The 22,520-nt window shown below is 40.4% G+C and overlaps 1 protein-coding gene across 1 annotated transcript in view; it reads right to left on the bottom strand.

The window, feature by feature from the left end:
* DOCK2 (dedicator of cytokinesis 2) overlaps nucleotides 1-22,520 on the bottom strand; it is a 513,293-nt gene that overhangs the window by 56,386 nt on the left and 434,387 nt on the right. Inside the window, exon 34 of the mRNA XM_050962509.1 lies at nucleotides 5,121-5,206. Within this exon, the coding sequence (XP_050818466.1) occupies nucleotides 5,121-5,206 (86 nt within the window). The remainder of the gene's footprint in view (nucleotides 1-5,120; nucleotides 5,207-22,520) is intronic.

The raw sequence follows: 22,520 nt of genomic DNA, 5'->3' as shown, positions 1-22,520 counted from the left end.
TATCTGAATGTTTAGAAAGTACAGTAAATTCCACTGGAAAATTATGAAAACACATTGACAGTTGCAGAATCCTCACTGAAATTACACTGTGTGGCTGTGTTGAGCTGTTTCCTTGTTATACTATGTATTATTCAAGATCTCTCAATGTTTCATTAGCGAATTTCAATTTACATGTAAACAACGGTATTCTGTAACTTGTTTTTTGGAAAATGCACTATTTGAATCGGCATTACAGATTATTACATTTCTTGTTAATGACAACGTGAGCTTTTGCTATTGAAGATCTATCAAGACTTCTACACATGTACGTATTCATATTAAAAGTTCTCCTCTCAAAGATTTCCTACAAAAAAATCAATCTAGAATAGAACAAGTCAAAAATGGGCTATTCCCTCTGTTTTTACCCCACTCATTGTGTATGTGTATACTCATACATTGTGTAATGTGGGAAGTGGGGAGAGAAAGAGATGGAGGAGACTTGGATAACTGGTATGGACTGATTGTGTTGAAAGATTAACTGAAACGCTTTCACAAAACAACTACAAGAAACTGCCTAAGATCTTAAACACATTGCAAAACACGATGTTAATTACTAGTATCTGCAGACACATGTGCCCTGAATCAGCAAAGAGCTTAGAGTACATGCTTAATTTTAAGCACATGCAATAGGATGTAAGCTTAAGTGATTCGTTGAATCAGCATCTGAAATGTTACTATGAAAGATATTTTAAAGCAAATTAATGATTCCTTCACTTAACTGCAAGACGACACTTTTTGCTTTTGTGGTTCATCGACTTGATGACGTTACTAATATCTGAATCAAAGTAAGGAATTAATCTCCCTGCCATTATTTAGATATTAGTGATACCATCAATTCTTGCTGTGGGAGAACCCGGAAGTCACTTCTTGATAGGTGAGAGAGTAGGGATTTTCAGCTATTTTGTTTTAAAATGTTTATTTGATATTTTCTTAAGTTCAAAAATGGACAGAACCCAGCATGCCCTTCATTCTCTCTTCTACAATGCTTTATGTCGGTGGAAGCAAACACTACAGGGCACTGCTGTTTGAACAACTGAATGGTATTTTTCATCTAAAATGTGCATGTCACAACTGATTGCCATTTCAAGATCAAAACTCAGCTCAATTTTTTAATGTTTAAGAAAAAGTAAGTTGCATGCTGTGTGAGTGATGGAAGAAGTGGGCTCTTACTCAGATGAAGGGATGAGTATAGCTCAACTTTTAAATACTAGATTTGATAAAAATGTGCTCTGAGGCTTCCTAAATAAGGGATTTTCATAGTTGTCCAAATTCTGCACTTAGCCGGCAGTTACTCCAAGTGACCCTGGATTTGCACTGGTAAAGCAGAATTATGCTCACTAAATCTTACACTCATAGCATGAATTCATTTTGTCACATAACCTACAGTCTAATAACTATTGGTTACAGATGTTACTCCTGGATCATAAATGCTGGAAAAATCATGTGATGAATCAATACTGTTTACCATCCCAGAGGAAAAAAAAATACTGAAGTTTGAAACAACGGGGTCTTATTGGTTAGGTAATAAATGTACCAGGCTGGCGGTATTGAGTTCTGGGGAAACTAATACTACTAGATCTGGGTGAAGCCCTCTGCCTTTAGATTGCACAAAGTTCCAAGGAATCTTTATGGCAAACTTTGGTTCACACTCCCAAATTATTGTCTTGGCCTATCCCAAATCTCAAGCAAGAGACTTGGACAAAACTCTGTAACCTGATTAGTTGAATCCTGAAGCTCAGCCAGATCATAAAATACTCGTAGCACTTTGAAAAATGTCCTGCTGAAATATCTTAATGCTCTATCATTTTCTAGGAATTCATATATTATCAGAGTCCAAAATATCAGTTAATCTAGTCCAGGGGTTGGCAACCTTTCAGAAGTGGTGCGCTGAGTCTTCATTTATTCACTTTGATTTAAGGTTGTGCATGCCAGTAATATATTTTAACGTTTTTTAGAAGGTCTCTTTCTATGTCTATAATAGATAACTAAACTATTGTTGTATGTAAAGTAAATAAGGTTTTTAAAATATTTAAGAAGCTTCATTTAAAATTAAATTAAAATGCAGAGTCCCCCCAGACTGGTGACCAGGACCCGGGCAGTGTGAGTGCCACTGAAAATCAGCTCGCGTGCTGCCTTCGGCACATGTGCCATAGGTTGCCTACCCTGATCTAGTCACTACTATCTACTATATCTCCACAGAAACATTCACTTCTTTCTAAAAATCTCTGCCCTTGAGAATGACTAGTCTACTGTATTAATTACAGTGCGGGTTTCCAAATTCTGAATGTGGCATAAAGCATAAATTTGTGAGTTATATACTGGAACTAAGAAACCTCCTTTGACATTTAGATTTTTGTTAAATACTTTTCAAAGTGTTATTATTTTACAACCTTTGTAGAATATGGAATTCTTTCTAGAGGATTTCCAAAAGCTTTTCACAAGTATTTTATAGGTGTGCTTAAACAAGAAAATTTAAAGTAAATTATTTTAATTTAAAAGAAAAATGACTGCTCAATCACTGAAATCAGTTATTTCATTAATGAGTTCCTTTCCTTTAGTTTTCCAAAATATGGGAGGAAATATCAGCTAGTGATTGAATAAGGCAACTAAACGTTAGGATTCTCCAATACTATCCTTTGCGTTGCTCCTATGAAGTCATCTTACGTGGGCAAGTCACTTACCGTGGATATCACATTGTTTTCCTTCCTCTTTTTCAGATGGGTAACCTGTGTTGAAATTCCCAGATTCAAAGTTCTATGTAAACACACAGATTTTACTAGCTTTAATTTGTGAACTTCTCATAGTCATCTTTCCCCTTCGTCACCTGATGCTACCCTGTGAACAATTAATCTCTAATTATGAAGCACACTATATTGTTGAGTTTTGGACTGTGGCATCAGAGGAGACCTCAAATCTCCATTACTAATTCTCTCCTCTTGTCTTTTTTGGTTATAAGGAATCGTGATGGACAGACAAGTCACACAGACATACCAGCTGTGGATACTGATCCCTACCTTATGTAATGGATAAAACCTTTTTGTAACTCTGACCCATCTCATGACATTAGGGCCACTAAATAAAAATCAGTCTCTTGCTAACATTATTACATATCACACCTGGTTTCCAAATAAGTCAAACCTCTGATTAAACAGCACAAAGGAAGCCACGTGAATTGCTCAGACTGGCAGGGACCACAACAGTAAGGTCATTGAAACCGTTACAATTTTTTTCTGGAAAAAGTAATAATGGAGAAAAAATCAGCTTGCAGTAAATCTAGGGGCACTGGAGATCTACAGTGGGGTAGGGTGACCAGACAGGAAATGTGAAAAATTAGGAAGGAGGTGAGAGGTTATAGAAGCCTATATAAGTAAAAGACCCAAAAATCAGGACTGTCCCTATCAAATCAGGACATTTGGTCACCCTACAGTGGGGTCATGAAGGGGATTGCAAACTGCTAGACAAAGTCATTCCAAATATCAAGAATACTCAGAGGTGTACACAAGAAAGTCACTTGGTTAATGCTTCTTTTCTTTACCAAAAAACCCAGCTTCCAGATGAGACTATTGACCATTAGGTAACAGACCTGCATACTGACGTTGTCAGTTTAGGCACACTTCCAAATGCATAAGTATTTTTAATTTTGGGAAGCCCAACTCTATAGAGAAAAAGCAAAACCTCTTCTTTCTCAAAGCCTGCTGTGATGTATACAAGTTTAAACTACTTCCTTTTAACATTGCCTCAGATCTTTGTGTAGTGGCAGTAACTGTTGATGATCAGACTTACAGAGAAAATACTCAACAGCACAAGAAAAGCTACACAAAATGAAAGCCTTAAATTGAATGCACACAAATGATGAACATGTTTAGTTACACAGGACACACAATGGAGTTTTGCTGAACCCCCGTGTATTAATGGAAAATTCCCCAAAGAAGGAAGCTTCACAGAGATCTAGGGGCATGTTACAATATCCTAATAAATTCATCAGAATTAAGTGTTCTATTCAGAATTCTGCTTGGAGAGAATATAGGATATACTGGGTTGATCACTAAATAAGAAGTGTTTCGGGGGCGAGGGGGGCGTTGTCCCTTGGGAACAGTACTGGAACATTTTGAGATTAACAGAGGCAAAATTATTAGATTATACAAACTCACATGGATTGGAAGCTGACCTGCAAAATGAGTTCCTTCTTCTAAGGAAACCATTGTACAAAACGTAGACTTCAGAAAAAGTTCACAAAGTGCACAATCACATATTAAATATGAAATACATGCATGGAAGAAGCTTCTTGCAGTAGACGTACTTTCAAGAACGCCTATGAATAGTGAAAGCAATGCACTGCAGGAAAAACAGTTCAAAATAATTATGACTCAAATTTTATGCATGTTTGAAACAGAATTTGAGCAGCTCAAATGAGAAACCCAAAATGTCACAAGCTTGAGACAGTAATTCTATACTGATGGCACTTCCAAGCATGACAAGTTACTGGAACTATACTTATTAAATTGCAGCAAATTATGATCACTGCCATTATAAATCATAGCATAAAGTTGGAAATACTAAGCATACTCTCCTTCAGTGCCTGTATGATATTGAGAACTGTATGAAGATAGCCTGAGATGCCCTGTTCTTGCCAGGCATGCATGAACGCCTTGTCAAAGATAAAATATACAATGTGAAAATGTGAAATAAATACAGGGAAGGGAATGCAAAAGAATAAAAAAAACAACCCCAAAAAACCCAAATATGGGATTCCTGAATATCCTTGATCCAGGGTATACAGATCCACTTGAGTGAAACAGGAACAATTCTCTCTCTTTTAGCAGTCAACTACTTATATTTTCTTAGAAATTAAGCTGTTGGAAAATACACCAAAAATCAACCCACTGACATTTCAATGGGCAAAACCATTTAAGTTTTTCTAAAACAGTTGCACTTTGTGCTTCATTTTTAGTCTCATCTTATACAGCCATTACTTGGATTCTGTGTAATGGATTTATTTCTCAATGAAATTACCTCTTTTGGGGGTAGAAAAGATAACAAAATGGGTCATTAGGTATTGGTCTCATGAATACACTACTTACATTGACTCAAACAGCTGCATGTACTGCTCATCTCCACGTCCTCCTTCCACTTCATGATCCAAATTCAAAATTATTTCATTTTCAAACTTGAGGGAGAGAAAAAGACAAAACATAGAATAATGCACAATACATATATAACAAGAAACATCATATATGAGAAAGCAAGATATCCACTGGTCAAATAAAGCCTAAAGTGACATGAGAAAAACATCACATTTTTCAGGCTTAAATGAAAGAGTAATTTCCAGTTAAATAACACTCCACAGAATATCTTTAAATAACTTTTCCCTAGCACAATTGTTATAGTGCCTGAAGGATACCTTTGAAGTATTTGCATTATAGATTTCCAAACCAGTTCCTAGCTTGAGATATAGGACTTCAAAGTGAAACAGAGCTATTTTATTCCAGATTAACTCTGAATGAACAACTTTATAGAATATGATGTCTTTATACAATTGGTTACTCTCAGGCCACTGTACATTTTTACTAGGAATAAGAAAAATATAAAATAGCAAAAATGATCAGAAATATATATAGCAATGGAAGTAAAATTTGTGGAAGTGAGACATGTTTTCTCCTTTTGTAATCTTAGAAAGGAATCAGCCAAAAGATTAAATTAAGTAACCTAAGCAGTTACTGGTGAAATATAACACATGCTATACATAAAACTGTAGGTCTGGAAACATTCATCCAGCCCAATGATCCCAAAACTGACCACAGCCTAACTGCTGTTTGCTCTTCTTTAAATCTCTGGAATATTTCAAGGTCAGGAATATCTTTGGCAATTGCCCATTAAGGAAATGGAAATATTTTCTTCCATGATATCTGAGCTCAGCACTTTGCAGAATCAGGCCCTTAATTACAAAGAGTTCTAATGTCTTTTGCAAAGTACTAGTGTGCTGTAGCATTTGTCATTTATAAGTTCTTACAGTGCACTGTATAAGGAAATTGCTTTGTCATTTCAGAACCGTTAAGTCAACCTACCATGTTTAAATTCTTGTATTAAGAGTTTAATTAGTTTGGCAAGGACAATGCAGTACTTTATGTAGATTGCATTAAGTTCTGAAAATGGAGTATTTGGAAATATTAAATACATGACTATGACTCCTTTTATCTCAAAGGACCCAAAGGACTGTCTGAATGTTTAATGGATTGACATTTTCTTTTACCATTACACAAGGTATTCATGGTATTCCTGGCATGCCCTTTCCTTACAATGGTAAAAAGGTACCTGCTCTGTACAAGGATCACCTCACTCAACATGTACAAAGATCTCTTAGGTATATAAAAGCAGTCGTCTTCCTGTGATACACACACAAACAGAGCACTAATTGTTTTCCCCAGAGTATATAGAAAATATGGTATCCAGTTGAAACTATAGGGGAGAATTAAGACAAAAGAACATACTACACATTTTAATACTACTGCTACATTCAGCCAGATAATGCAGGCCCCAGATATACTTGTGTGAAACACATAATGGGGCCTCTCTAAAGATAAGTACTGAGGGCCTCAGTTTTATATGTCAGCCAAAACTTGTTTCTGTCTCTCCTTTCACTATGCCTCCATATCCATACAGACTTTGGAGGGGAAGTGTCACCTGTTGAATCTCAAATTCGTCTTGCAGCTCCTTGGTTTTCTTTGTTATTTCTCATCCAAGTAATTATAACATGTAATCAGAAAAAAAACAAACCTAGAGGGTAGTATGGTTATATAAGTAGTCTCTTTGCTTTGTCAGAAGATTAGAGGTTTATGGTAATTTTTTTAATCTTATCTAATTTAACTGTGGATGTTCTCATTATCCAGATCAACATTTTGGCCTCAATAATACCTTGTGGCAATGAGTTCCACAGATTAGTTATTCATTGTATTAAAAAGCATTTAGCTTGGTGAGCCATCAAGTTCATTATGGGTGTTTTATTAGGTTGTTAAGGTCTAAAAAACAAATATTGGACAGCTGAGACAAACACAACAGAAATAAAGATGTGGTGTTCTGTATAGATATGCATATGATATAATCCAAGTATATAGTGCTGCTTTATACACACTGGCCCCAATGCAGCAAATTATTTAAGCACATGAATAGTCCTATTTATTTCAGAGTTAAACATCTGCTTAAGTGCTTTGCTGGATCTGGGTCTAGGGCTCTCCCTTCAGCCAAAGAAAGCTTGAGGCTGCTCAGTCTACAGACAATCCATACCATGTTGATCTGAGGTGGTCAATAGATTGGAACACAATGTATCCCCACTCTCTGGGGACTAAGTGTAATCCTCTCCAACACTTCCAGTCTTGGGTGAAGGAACTAGCCTAAGGTCTGCTACAGATTCAGCCATTATACACTGGGAAGGATCTGGAATCCCACGTTGCTACTTTGGAGAGAGATTTTATATATATTTGACACTTTCTTCAGTTCCAGGCAAATCCACATCCTGTATCGAGACACTTCATTGTGCATTTTCTCTTTCAGTGTATCAGGTTAAAAAGTCTTCAGTCAGAAGATTCTGACATCAGTCTGCCATTTAATTAACAATTAAGATTCACACATTCATTATGCTCCTCCTGAAAACTAGACAGCCGTTGCTTCTCTCTTGGGACTTGGCTAAATAGGGCCAACTGATGTCAAAGACCAACAGAATTCTTTTAGAGTATGAAATGATAATTATGCCAATCAAACTGCTTTGCCACTTATAGCACTGGTCTACAATTTTTGAGAAGTTGTCTGCTTCAGAGATAAAATGTGATATTTATTATGTATTTTGATGTGCTCAATTCAAATATGACAATTAAAACAACTGAATTGGCTACTGTCTCTAAGATATTTAAGTTTTTACATTTTATGTCTATGTATATTGTGTAGATAGTAGAGTTTTAATCATAAATTGTAAACCTAGGTCTTTTCATGTGTTTATGGTTGCTTTACATGATAATATTTCACCTGTCTTGTTTATGTAACACTTTAAAAAACAGCAAAAGGGTTATATAAATAAAATTTATTATGAAACAAAAGGCAAAAAACTATTATGTACATAGTTTAGTCCTATTCAGTGTCTACTCGGTGCTTGTTGGCTTGTCTCTTGTATTCATTAAATGGAGCATCTCTTGTCACTGTACAGCTATAGTCTGCAAGCATTGATGGGCTCCATTTGCCCTGATAGCCTGCCAGGAGATTCCACTGCTGTAGTCTGGAGCCCAACAACTCTGCCTTACTCTTGGCTAGTTCCAAATCCCTGACAAGGTCATTCAGTTCACCTTGTGTTATGAGGTGTGGTTCAGAGGAGGAGGATGGGAGAAAATGTGGGTCCTGTGACACTGATGGTTCAGGACTAGAAGTTTCATCCTCTTCCTCGTCTGACTCAAGTGAGAATGATTCTGGTGCATCAGAAACTGGCAATCCTTCTCCATGGGGTACTGGGCATATAGCTGATGGAATGTTTGGATAATGCATAGTCCACTTTTTCTTCTTTGACATACCTTTCCCAACTGGAGGCACCATGCAGAAGTAACAATTGCTGGTATGATCTGTTGGCTCTCTCCAAATCATTGGCACTGCAAAAGGCATAGATTTCCTTTTCCTGTTCAACCACTGGCCAAGATTTGTTGCACAAGTGTTGCAGCATATGTGTGAGGCCCACTTCTTTTCCTGATCTCCAATTTTGCAGCCAAAAGAAAGGTGATAGGCTTTCTTAACCATAGTGGTTATACTGCGCTTTTGTGATGCAAAAGTCACTTCACCACAAACATAGCAGAAGTTATCTGCACTGTTCACACAAGTACGAGGCATCTCTGCTCACTTTGGCTAAACAAAAATGTGTCCCTTTGCAAAATCAAACACTGACAAATAAGAGAGCACGACACTGTATGATTTCTAGAGCTGATATAGGGCAATTTGTTCAGCAGAGTGATGTAAGCTTCGTTATGATTGCATCATCCATGACTTCTAGGAATAACATGATGCAATTCATATCATGTATGATGCAATACCAGCTTCAGATTGCATCATTCATTGTTTTGCCTAAAAAGCAAGTACTGTCCAAACCCAGTCATAGATTTATTCATAGATCCAGTCTGTCATAAACAGATAGCTAAGGGTTAATGTCTCTTTCACCTGAAGCACCTGACCAGAGGACCAATCAGGAAACCGGATTTTTTCAACTTTGGGTGGAGGGAATTTAGTGTCTGAGTCTTTTGTCTGTCTGCCTGCTTTCTCTGAGCTTTGGAGAAGCAGTTTCTACTTTCTAGTCTTCTGTTTCTAAGTGTAAGGACAAAGAGATCAGATAGTAAGTTCTATGGTTTCTTTTCTTTGGTATTTGCATGAATATAAGTGCTGGAGTGCTTTGATTTGTATTCTTTTGAATAAGGCTGTTTATTCAATATTCTTTTAAGCAATTGACCCTGTATTGTATCATCTTAATACAGAGAGACCATTTGTATGTATTTTTCTTTCTCTTTATATAAAGCTTTCTTTTAAGACCTGTTGGAGTTTTTCTTTACTTCAGGGAAATTGAGTCTGTACTCACCAGGGAATTGGTGGGAGGAAGAAATCAGGGGAGATCTGTGTGTTGGATTTGTTAGCCTGATTTTGCATTCCCTCTGGGTGAAGAGGAAAGTACTTTTTGTTCCAGGATTGGGAACGGAGAGGGGGAGTCACTCTGTGTAGTTTCACAGAGCTTGTGTCTGTGTATCTCTCCAGGAGCACCTGGAGGGGGGAAGGGAAAAAGGATTATTTCCCTTTGTTGTGAGACTCAAGGGATTTGGGTCTTGGGGTCCCCAGGGAAGGTTTTTCAGGGGGACCAGAGTGCCCCAAAACACTCTAATTTTTTGGGTGGTGGCAGCAAGTACCAGGTCCAAGCTGGTAACTAAGCTTGGAGGTTTTCATGCTAACCCCCATATTTTGGACGCTAAGGTCCAAATCTGGGACTAAGGTTATGATATGGTGTAGCAGTGGTGGGATATAGACAGAATCCAGAAGCCAGTAGGAATATTATATTTTTCTTTTCTCTGCTAAGGGCTTTTTAGCAGAGAGAGAAACAGTTGGTTTTAAAAGGGAACCAGAGAGAATTTTTTTTTCTGCTCTCTCTGGCAGTTTGTGGCTTGCATGTTAAGCAAGAAGCCATTACAAGACTGTTAAGGGTCTTTTGTCATGCAATAGCCCTCCCATTAGGAGGCAAGTTCCAGCACTATATGCATGCAAATAAAGTGGTTTTTCAGGTTTACTTAACATTGAAGATTAGCTAAAGGCACTGTTGCTAGGCAGACTTCAGGAGGCAACAGAGCCTGCAGTGCAGAAGATAAACACCGGAGGGCACCCCAACACAAGAAAAGGAACCATGACTTCTAAGGCAAAAATTGAGGCCGAAGAGCAATTCAGAGAAGCTGAACACAGGCGACAACTGGAAATAAAACAAAAAGAGATGGAGATGAAAGAAAAGGAAGAAAGCATCAAACTGGCAGCCTTCCAAAGAGAACAGGCAGCCCAAGAGGCAGCACACAAAAAAAAAACTAGAAGAAGAAGAGGTGGCCTACCGAAGGAAACAAGCAGAAGAAGAGTTGGCCCACCGCCGAGAAATGGAAAAAACAACAAAAAGAAATGGAAAAAACAACAAAAAGAGAATGAAGAGAAGGAAAAATAGAGAAAACATGAACTGGAGTTGGCAAAAGCTGGGCTGCATGTGCCAGCCAACCCTAACAACCCGGCGCCAATTATTGCTCCACAGCACAGGAAATTTCCCACCTACAAGGCAGGTGATGACACCGAGGCCTTCTTGGAAAATTTTGAAAGAGCCTGTCTTGGGTACAACATCCCCGAAGACCGGTACATGGTAGAATTGAGGTCACAGCTCAGTGGACCTTTAGCAGAGGTGGCAGCTGAAATGCCTAAGCAGCAAATGAATGACTATAAACTTTTTCAAACCAAGGCCAGATACCGAATGGGGATAACCCCAGATCATGCCCGTCGGCGCTTCAGAACCCAAAAGTGGAAACCAGAGGTGTCATTTCCCAAACACGCCTACTACATTGCAAAAAACTATGAGGCCTGAATAACAGGAAACAACATTCAATCCTTGGAAGAACTGCACCTCCTCATACAAATGGAGCAGTTCTTGGATGGTGTTCCTGAAAACATCACACGGTACATACAAGATGGAAATCCCAAAGATATCGCTGAGGCGGGGGAGATTGGAGCCAAATGGATGGAACTGGCAAAAAGCAAGAAAGCTACTGTCAAGGGGAACGATTACCCCAGGGGGCACACAGACCATAAACCCTACAACCGAGGACAGCCAAAGACCCCACATACAACCCAAGTCAAGCCACAGACGCCCTACTCTTCCACCTCACCAGTTTCCAGTAACTCACTTCGGCCCAGTGACCCATCAGATGGAAGATGCTTTAAGTGTAATGAACTGGGACATATCAAGGCCAACTGTCCCAAGAACACCATGCAAGTGCAATTCATTACACCACCATCACACCAAAGATCCCCAGGCCCGGATGCCTCTCAAATACCCTTGGAGCAAAGGGAAAATTTGAGAGTGGGCGGAAAGAAGGTTACTGCGTGGAGAGACACGGGGGCACAAGTGTCAGCTATCCACCAATCCTTCGTTGACCCCAAATTCATCAACCCAAAGGCCAAAGTTACAATTTACCCCTTCATGTCACAAGCTGTAGACTTGCCTACAGCTCAACTGCCTGTCCAGTACAAAGGCTGGTCAGGAATGTGGACTTTTGCAGTCTATGACAATTATCCTATCCCCATGCTACTGGGGGAAGACTTGGCCAACCAGGTGAGGCGGGCCAAGAGAGTGGGAATGGTTACACGTAGCCAAACCAGGCAAGCTTCCAGACCCATTCCTGTTCCTGAGCCGTCCACAGAGGCCCCGTCTGTGTTACCAGAGACCCAGACAGAGGTAGTGGACCCGGATTCCATGCCTACCACTGAAACAGCCACAGCATCTCCAGTCCCAGGCCTGGAACTGGAACAGCAACCAGCACCAGCAAGTGCAACTACATCTTCAAACTCAACGCCAGAGGGCGCCAGCGAGCCAAAACTGGCCGAAGCAACAGACAGCCATACCCAAAAGGCTCAGCCAGAGCCTGAAATACCCTCAGGTGCACCAGCAGAGAGCGGTTCACCAGCAACGGAAACAACCCCATCACCTACATCGCTTCCAGAGGGACCAAGCCCAAGTCCACAGTCTGAGGAAGAACTGGTGACCCCAGCCTCAAGGGAACAGTTCCAGACTGAGCAGGAAGCAGATGACAGCCTTCAGAAAGCTTGGGCGGCGGCACGGAGCACCCCACCGCCTCTCAGCTCTTCTAATCGATCCCGGTTTGTTATAGACCAAGGACTTTTATACAAGGAAATTCTTTCTGGTGGACACCGGGAAGAATGGCAGCCGCAAAAACAGTTGGTGGTTCCAACTAAGTACCGGGGGAAGCTCTTAAGCTTAGCCCATGATCATCCCAGTGGCCATGCTGGGGTAAACAGAACCAAGGACCGGTTGGGGAAGTCCTTCCACTGGGAGGGGATGGGCAAGGATGTTGCCAAGTATGTCCGGTCTTGTGAGGTATGCCAAAGAGTGGGAAAGCCTCAAGACCAGGTCAAGGCACCTCTCCAGCCACTCCCCATAATTGAGGTCCCATTTCAGCGAGTAGCTGTGGATATTCTGGGCCCTTTCCCAAAAAAGACGCCCAGAGGAAAGCAGTACGTACTGACTTTAGTGGACTTTGCTACCCGATGGCCGGAAGCAGTAGCTCTAGGCAACACCCGGGCTAACACTGTGTGCCTGGCCTTAACAGACATCTTTGCCAGGGTAGGTTGGCCCTCCGACATCCTTACAGATTCAGGGTCTAATTTCCTGGCAGGGACCATGGAAAAACTGTGGGAAACTCATGGGGTGAATCACTTGGTTGCCACCCCGTACCACCATCAAACCAATGGCCTGGTGGAAAGGTTCAATGGAACTTTGGGGGCCATGATACGAAAATTCATCAACGAATTCTCCAATAATTGGGACCTAGTGTTGCAGCAGTTGCTGTTTGCCTACAGGGCTGTACCACATCCCAGTTTAGGGTTTTCACCATTTGAACTTGTGTATGGTCACGAGGTTAAGGGGCCATTACAGTTGGTGAAGCAGCAATGGGAGGGGTTTACGCCTTCTCCAGGAACTAACATTCTGGACTTTGTAAGCAACCTACAAAGCACCCTCCGACACTCTTTAGCCCTTGCTAGAGAGAACCTAAAGGATGCTCAAAAAGAGCAAAAGGCCTGGTATGACAGACATGCCAGAGAACGTTCCTTCAAGGTAGGAGACCAGGTTATGGTCTTGAAGGTGCAACAGGCCCATAAGATGGAAGCATCATGGGAAGGGCCCTTCATGGTCCAAGAGCGCCTGGGAGCTGTAAACTACCTCATAGCATTTCCCAATTCCTCACTAAAGCCTAAAGTGTACCATGTTAATTCTCTCAAGCCTTTCTATTCCAGAGACTTACAGGTTTGTCAGTTTACAGTCCAGGGAAATGATGCTGAGTGGCCTGACGGTGTCTACTACGACGGGAAAAAAGACGGTGGCGTGGAAGAGGTAAACCTCTCAACCACCCTGGAACGTCTGCAGCGGCAACAAATCAAGGAGCTGTGCACTAGCTTCGACCCATTGTTCTCAGCCACCCCAGGACGGACTGAACGGGCATACCACTCCATTGATACAGGTAATGCTCACCCAATCAGAACCCCACCCTACCGGGTGTCTCCTCATGCCCAAGCTGCTATAGAACGGGAGATCCAGAACATGCTACAGATGGGTATAATCCGCTCATCTACTAGTGCATGGGCATCTCCAGTGGTTCTGGTACCCAAACCAGATGGGGAAATACGCTTTTGCATGGACTACCGTAAGCTAAATGCGGTAACTCGTCCGGACAACTATCCAATGCCACGCACCGATGAGCTATTAAAAAAGTTGGGACGTGCCCAGTTCCTCTCTACAATAGACTTAACCAAGGGGTACTGGCAAGTACCACTAGATGAACCTGCCAAGGAGAGGTCAGCATTCGTCACCCATGCGGGGGTGTATGAATTCAGTGTCCTTCCTTTCGGCCTTCGAAATGCACCCGCCACCTTCCAGAGGCTGGTAGATGGTCTACTAGCTGGACTGGGAGAATTTGCAGTTGCCTACCTCGATGATGTGGCCATTTTTTCAGACTCCTGGCCCGAACACCTACTACACCTGAAAAAGGTCTTTAAGCGCATCAGGCAGGCAGGACTAACTGTTAAGGCCAAAAAGTGTCAAATAGGCCAAAACAGAGTGACTTACCTGGGGCACCAGGTGGGTCGAGGAACCATAAACCCCCTACAGGCCAAGGTGGATGCTATCCAAAAGTGGCCTGTCCCACGGTCCAAGAAGCAGGTCCAATCCTTCTTAGGCTTGGCCGGATACTACAGGCGATTTGTACCACACTACAGCCAAATCGCTGCCCCATTGACCGACCTGACCAAAAAGACCCAGCTAAATGCCGTTAAGTGGACTGACAAGTGTCAAAAGGCCTTTACCCAACTTAAGGCAACGCTCATGTCTGACCCTGTGCTCAGGGCCCCGGACTTTGACAAGCCATTCCTAGTAACCACAGATGCATCTGAGCGTGGTATAGGAGCAGTGCTCATGCAGGAAGCAACAGATCACAACTTCCATCCTGTCGTGTTTCTCAGTAAGAAACTGTCTGAGAGGGAAAGTCACTGGTCAGTCAGTGAAAAGGAATGCTATGCCATTGTGTACGCCCTGGAAAAGCTACGCCCATATGTTTGGGGACGGCGGTTCCAACTACAAACTGACCATGCTGCACTAAAGTGGCTTCATACTGCCAAGGGGAACAACAAGAAACTTCTTCGTTGGAGTTTAGCTCTCCAAAATTTTGATTTTGAAATTCAACACATCACAGGAGCTTCTAACAAAGTAGCTGATGCACTCTCCCGTGAGAGTTTCCCAGAATTCAGTAGTTAAAAAGTGTTCTTAAAATGTAGAAGTCTGTTAGTTATATACTTAGAAGTATATGTAAAGGTGTATGTGTTGTATTAATCTGTTTATTTTCAAGTTCTAAAAGGAAATCGCTGCCAGTGAGCTTCCCCACTGTCTGCAATTTGGGGGGCGTGTCATAAACAGATAGCTAAGGGTTAATGTCTCTTTCACCTGAAGCACCTGACCAGAGGACCAGTCAGGAAACCGGATTTTTTCAACTTTGGGTGGAGGGAATTTAGTGTCTGAGTCTTTTGTCTGTCTGCCTGCTTTCTCTGAGCTTTGGAGAAGCAGTTTCTACTTTCTAGTCTTCTGTTTCTAAGTGTAAGGACAAAGAGATCAGATAGTAAGTTATATGGTTTCTTTTCTTTGGTATTTGCATGAATATAAGTGCTGGAGTGCTTTGATTTGTATTCTTTTGAATAAGGCTGTTTATTCAATATTCTTTTAAGCAATTGACCCTGTATTGTATCATCTTAATACAGAGAGACCATTTGTATGTATTTTTCTTTCTTTTTATATAAAGCTTTCTTTTAAGACCTGTTGGAGTTTTTCTTTACTTCAGGGAAATTGAGTCTGTACTCACCAGGGAATTGGTGGGAGGAAGAAATCAGGGGAGATCTGTGTGTTGGATTTGTTAGCCTGATTTTGCATTCCCTCTGGGTGAAGAGGAAAGTACTTTTTGTTCCAGGATTGGGAACAGAGAGGGGGAGTCACTCTGTGTAGTTTCACAGAGCTTGTGTCTGTGTATCTCTCCAGGAGCACCTGGAGGGGGGAAGGGAAAAAGGATTATTTCCCTTTGTTGTGAGACTCAAGGGATTTGGGTCTTGGGGTCCCCAGGGAAGGTTTTTCAGAGGGACCAGAGTGCCCCAAAACACTCTAATTTTTTGGGTGGTGGCAGCAAGTACCAGGTCCAAGCTGGTAACTAAGCTTGGAGGTTTTCATGCTAACCCCCATATTTTGGACGCTAAGGTCCAAATCTGGGACTAAGCTTATTGTTTTGCCTAAAAAGCAAGTACTGTCCAAACCCAGTCATAGATTTATTCATAGATCCAGTCAAAGATGTATTTTAGTCATTTCTGGTTTAAATTGAGATCCTTTCCCTTTATAACTCACTTATCTTCCACCATTCCCAAGTCAAGGGTCGTATATACTGACCCAATAGCATATCTTGAAAACTAGAGCCAATCAACAATTTTAAGCATCATTTTCATTCTCAGTGACCCAGAATTAGTAAAGTTGGACTACATTTATTTCAGAAGCATTTTGGCTGTAGAGCAGTGTAGCCAAAATACTGCAATTAGTACAATAGTTCCAATTAGGTGTTCCTCAGAAGAGGAACATACTTATAAACCATGTAATTTGTAGGAAGTCCCCATATAACATACTGAGATGTGTCCTTCAAACCTGTGGAGAAAAATCCATGTGGTATTGAGACTCACAGCTTTAATTTAACAGACAAATGTTGAACTGGCTTTTAGGGTTGGGCTACTCACTGTTGAGTTTCTCAGATTTCCTTTCCTGGGCAGAGCTCACTCAATACCCATATGTGACTTCTAAGGAGTACTGGAAGAATTATTTTGATCTAGAACAACAGTTCTTAAACTGTGGGTCATGACTAAGCCAGGGCTGATTAAGACTTGCTGGAGCCTGAGGCCAAAGCCCAAGTCCCCCCGCCTGGGGGGAGGGCTTCAGCCCTGGGTAGCAGGATTCTGGTGACAGGCCCCTGCCTGGGGGTGAAGCAACTGGGCTTTGGCCTCTCCACTTGGGGCCCAGGCAGGCTCAGGCTTCAGTCCCCACTCCTGGTGTCATGTAATAATTTTTGTTGTCAGAGCAGGGGTCGCAGTGTAATGAAGTTTGAGAACCACTGATCTAGAACAATAGGTGTGGGCTACTGCATCACTTTTCTAGGCATATAAAAGGAAATTCTGTGATTCAAGTTTTCTACGTCAAGTTTGAGTTTAAGAAGTGAAGAATGGATCAATGTTGATAAAGATGCACTCATTAAGGAGAAAATGACTAACATTTCCATCAGTTCAATACGGTATTGATCATTTCAGGAAGCACTTCAGAATCATCTATGCCATGGTGTTAGAAAATATTATGGAGCTGTAAAGATGAAGGAATGAGAAATTAGAACTGTTCAAACTATATATAAAAGAGCAGAGCAAGGAGGGGGAAGAGGGAAGGTGTTTTCTTATTTTTGACTAGGTGCTCAATGAGTTAATGTGGGATATGTCTGCAGGGTTAACAGCCCTCAAGGACTCTTTTCTGAATAGGAGTACTTGTGGCACCTTGGAGACTAACAAATTTATTTGAGCATAAGCTTTCATGGGCGAAAACCCACTTCATTGGATGCATACAGTGTAAAATATAGTAGGAATATATACACACACACACACACACACACACACACACACACACACACACACACACACACACACACACACACACAGAAAACATGAAGCAATGGGTGTTACCATACACACTATAATGAGAGTGATCAGTTAAGGTGAGCTATTACCAGCAGGAGAGAAAAAAAAACAAAACACCATTTTGTAGTGGTAGTCAAAATGGCCCATTTCCAGCAGTTGACAAGAAGGTGTGAGGAACCCTGCGTGTGTGTGTGCGGAAATAAACATGAGGAAATAGTTTTACTTTGTGTAATAACCCATCCATTCCCAGTTGTTATTCAAGCCTAATTTAATGGTTTCCAATTTGCAAATTAATTCCAGTTCAGCAGTCTCTCGTTAGAGTCTGTTTTTGAAGTTTTTTGTTGTAATATTGCAATTTATGGGTCATTACACAAAGTTATAGCGTGTATGATAACACCCATTGTTTCATGTACTCTGTGTATATATAACACCACCTGATATAATGCAGTAAAGCAGCGCTCTGGGGGGCGCGGGGCTGCACGCTCCAGTGGATCAAATCAAGTTCGATATAACATGGTTTCACCTATAATGCGGTAAGATTTTTTGGCTCCTGAGGACAGCATTATATCGAGGTAGAGGTGTATATATATCTTCCTACTGTATTTTCCACTGCATGCATCCAATGAAGTGGGTTTTAGCCCACGAAAACTTATGCTCATAAATTTGTTAGTCTCTAAGATGCCACAAGTACTCCTGTTCTTTTTGTGGATACAGACTAATACGGCTGCTACTCTGAAGTCTTTTCTGAATGCCACTTTGTCAGCATGTGCAGCATGTACATTTATGGAAAACAGTAACATCAGCATATTAGCAACTGCTGCAGAATTGAACATAAGACTTCAATATAACAATCCATCATTCTAACTCAACTTTGCAGTAAGTATTTTGTTGTTATTATTTTTAACACTGTGGGATACTTAGAGGATTATGAAGGGCTTCCAAACTGATGCAGCTAATAAATGTGACAGACCTATAAGAAAAATTTCATAAGGGGCTCACATAAAGCATTCTTATGAGCTAAGGCTCTCAGCAACTTTAAGAATTAGGTCAATGTTGGGCAAAATGGACTGAAAATCTATTTCCTGTTTTGGACAGGAAGAAAACGAGGATCCTTACCTCTGCTTTCTTTTTTAATTTCTTGTGCATGAATCCCAAATGAAATGGGAGCATCTCTCGTTGAAGAGGCCATAAACAGTTTTGGCAGGTTAGAGGTGATGAACAGAGTGCTGTGCACCCCAGTAGTAGTTTAGCACCTAATGAAAGAACCGCCATCCATTTTTGTGCTCCTATTTCCATCACTGTTTATTGTAATCAGAGTACCAGCAGGTCAAACTGGGTCAGTGGAGTAATAAATACTAACCTAATGTCAGAGCATAAGGCAATTTTAAATGATTCATTCTGATCAAAAGAACTGCCGTCTGCATAGGATATGGCAGAGATATTGAAAAGTGGGAAGTAGCAAAGTTCCACCGTTTCAGGCACAAATTGGAGGATCATCAAAGTACTGGATTGCTGTGTGTGCAAGAGATGCACAGAATACGAGACAAGGTTAAACAGATGGGGTTTGAGTTTGATGTGAAAACAGCATTGAATGAGGAGAAATCCATCTCTGGGTTTGAAGCAGCAGACCACAACTTTACTGAATTTAACACAGGAGAAGGGGGCTACCCACCCTGACACCCATACTCTCTCCTACCAGGAGAGTAAGAGATTCCAGAGGAAGGGGGCTACAGGATTGCGACCATATAACTCAGGATAGACTCTCCTCAGCCTACCCCCCACCCCCGGATTCCACTCACTTATGTGAGTCAAACTACCCACCCTCCCACAAGAGGGACAGAGATACTAAAAGAGGGCACCTTAGCCTGTGACGGCCACATGGTGTTCCCCTATCCCAGGAACACAAGTCCCCTCAGTAAAATTCTGGGCCTTTTTCTTCTGGGGATTGTTCCTTTTAACTGCACTGGAGACTGGCAGCAAACTGCGACAAACTAACCTGCTTACTATTGTTAATTATTAAATACTATTCCTATTTAACTTAACAGTGCCTCCAGGATGCTGCAGGGAAGGCCAAAAAAAAAAAAAAGAAAAGCCCAGGCCTCTGTTAATTTAGCCTCTGTGGGAAGATAAAATTCCTAGTTAACCCAAAACAGGCAATTGGTCAGACTCACAGCCTCCACAAAACACAGCTCCAAAGTTACCAGTACAGGTTGGGGAGGGTGGGGCTGCTGGAATGGAGCAAAAAGCAGCTCCATATGGTTTGGACTAGGGTTTAAATTAAGTGCCAAATTCAGCCCTAGTACATCAAGATGTATTTCCACCGACTTCAGTGGAGTGATGCCTGCTTGTAACAGGATCCAATATGGCTTTAAAACTGCTTGCTGTATTTTTGTGGTGAAATAAAAAGCCTCGAAGACTTGAGCAGACTTTAATACCAGCCACACAGCCTGCAGCCTGTGCTTTGGTTAGGTGGATTTGAGTTTGAAGTGTCGTGCAACTTTTGGATGCGTTGTAAATTGAAATGCTCCTTACTATTGATAATGACGCAGTTCTATTTCTTTTAAATCCTTGGGCCTATTAAGATTTCAAGAACTATGAGTCCTGAACATGGGAGCTTGCTGAAACCACTTCCATTTATTTACTTAGTGACCTTCTACAGCTATTAGCTAGGAAAGACACATGACTTCTATAGCCTGGATATGAGTAAATATCCACCCTCTAGTCCTGCAAGTACACTTCATTAGTGAGAGTTATTATTGTGTCCTCGTTAGTCAGCACTGTTATTTTTTCTTTTTCAATAACTGTCAGGAAAGAAAAGTGGTTTTAGAATATGTCCACAGATGGCTGCAATAAGTGAAGGATTTAAATGAAGATAGGGAAACATGAATAGACATGGCTTACTTGAATGGAAATACTATTACATATGAATTAATTTTTCATAAGCCAAAGTTAAATCTTTGTAAAGATTAACTTAAATCCATGTTTATTTTAATAATATTTTCATTTACTCTGCAAAGAAGTACACTACTTACTGTTCTTAGAAAAAACGTTTTTCAAAAGCAAAGTTTTTGCATCTCTTTATTTGGTTCATGTTTTATCAGCTCAGTTATAGCAAATATTAATGGCTTACCACTCTGATCATGTTCTTTTCATTGGGAGGTCTTGTTGGTACATTCCAGCAAGGATGGTTTACAGATACTCTTGATCACTATATTTTTTGTTATAGTTCAAATCACCTCCATGCCTGTGTATAATTTCTATTATGTGTCAGTGGAAGTTACATGTGTATACTAGAGGCAATAGTTCCCAAAAGAAATATATTTGTATGTTGTGCATGTAGAACTACAATACATCAACAGGCCCCCCTATGGTGGTATTTGGTGCTGCGGTGGTGTTTCTCCTCCCCACCTGCTGCTTGTTTCCTGAAAGTTACAGCACCAAATAATTATGAAGATATTTTCTAAGAATGGCTGAAGTACAATAGTATTTGATAAATGTAGCTAATCCTCATATCTTTAACTGAATTGGGGGGAAATTTCAAAATTGCCTGGGAGATTTAGAAGACTACATCTCATTTTCAAAAGCAACTTAGGCACACAGAAGACTAAAGTTTCATTTGAAAGGCTCCGAAGTGCCCAACTCATCTTTGAAAATTTTACACTTCATCTTTTTAAAGAAAATATCTTACTTCACAAACAATATTACTGTCCACTTTAAAACTATTAATTAACAAACACTAGAGCTTCAATGCTTGCATATTATGTATAAATATGCTTTATTTTCCACTAGTGTCTCTTCTTTAACTTTACTAATCCATGAGGTGAAAAATTACTAAATTACTACAACCTAATTCTTTTCCAATGTGAATTTTTCTCGAAGTCCAAACTTCAACTGTGATTTTTAATCTTAATCATGCCAGTGCAATAGCAGTCAAAAAGGAGACATGCTTTTCAAATCATAAAAATGATTTTAATTTCAGAAGTATCACTATGGAGTCCAGTGAAGTATAACAAACATCATAAAATAATAATGCAGCACAAGTGACTATCCAATAAAAACTATTAGGCAATTATTCTTAAAGTGTACTAAAGTGAACATCTTTTTTCCTCTACGCTGAAGAAAAATATCATCTGGAACATATTTATATCCGCATAATGTAAGGGTCATGCAAGTGTCTGGCATCTTCTAGATCCTTAAGCTTTTGTCCTTGAAAATCGGTCAGTTTGACACGTGTTTCCTGTTTTTTGGGTGTATGTAGGTCTATACATCTATCCTAAGAGATGAAGCATAAACTAAGAATAGGAAAACATTTTTAAGAAGGCAAATATAGGACACGGAAATAACAGACGCAAGAAAGCAAAGTGGTTTTTAATCTTGGCCTTAAACCAAAAGACTTGTGCTAAACTACTAAACAAACTGGAAATTTCATCTGTCACTTTGTTCCGTGTTCAGCTAATAGAAAAATCTTGTCCCATATAAACTAAAGCACAGATATACACATGCACACACCAATAATGTACTCAGTTTTTGCCAACTAACATTGTAGATAGTGAATGTAACCGATTTTTGTACTAATTTAATGTATTGTTTGTCATTTATCAATATGCAGGCTTATTGTTATCATTTATGATTTGCATGCAGCAGTACCTAGAGGTGCCATTATGCTAGGTGCTGTACAAACACAGCTTAAGACAATCCCTGCCCCAAAGAGCTCGCTATCTGATACACAGGAAGGGAAACAAAAGGACAAAGAAGTAAAGCAACTTGCCGAAGGAGACATGGTAGGTCAGTGACAGAGTTGGCACTAGAATCCAGGTCTCCTGAGTCTTAGTGCAGGACCCTACCACTGAACTACACTTGTTTGTTAGTTGAATTTATTTGACAAATATTCCATGAACATTAGAGCTGGGCAAAATTTTTGACTATTTTCCTGTTTTTATCAAAATGTATGTCAA

Source organism: Gopherus flavomarginatus, chromosome 7, assembly GCF_025201925.1.
Source record: "Gopherus flavomarginatus isolate rGopFla2 chromosome 7, rGopFla2.mat.asm, whole genome shotgun sequence".
NCBI lineage: Eukaryota > Metazoa > Chordata > Testudines > Testudinidae > Gopherus > Gopherus flavomarginatus.
The sequence above is the reverse complement of the archived record's forward strand: the minus strand, read 5'-3'. Positions and strand labels throughout refer to the sequence as shown.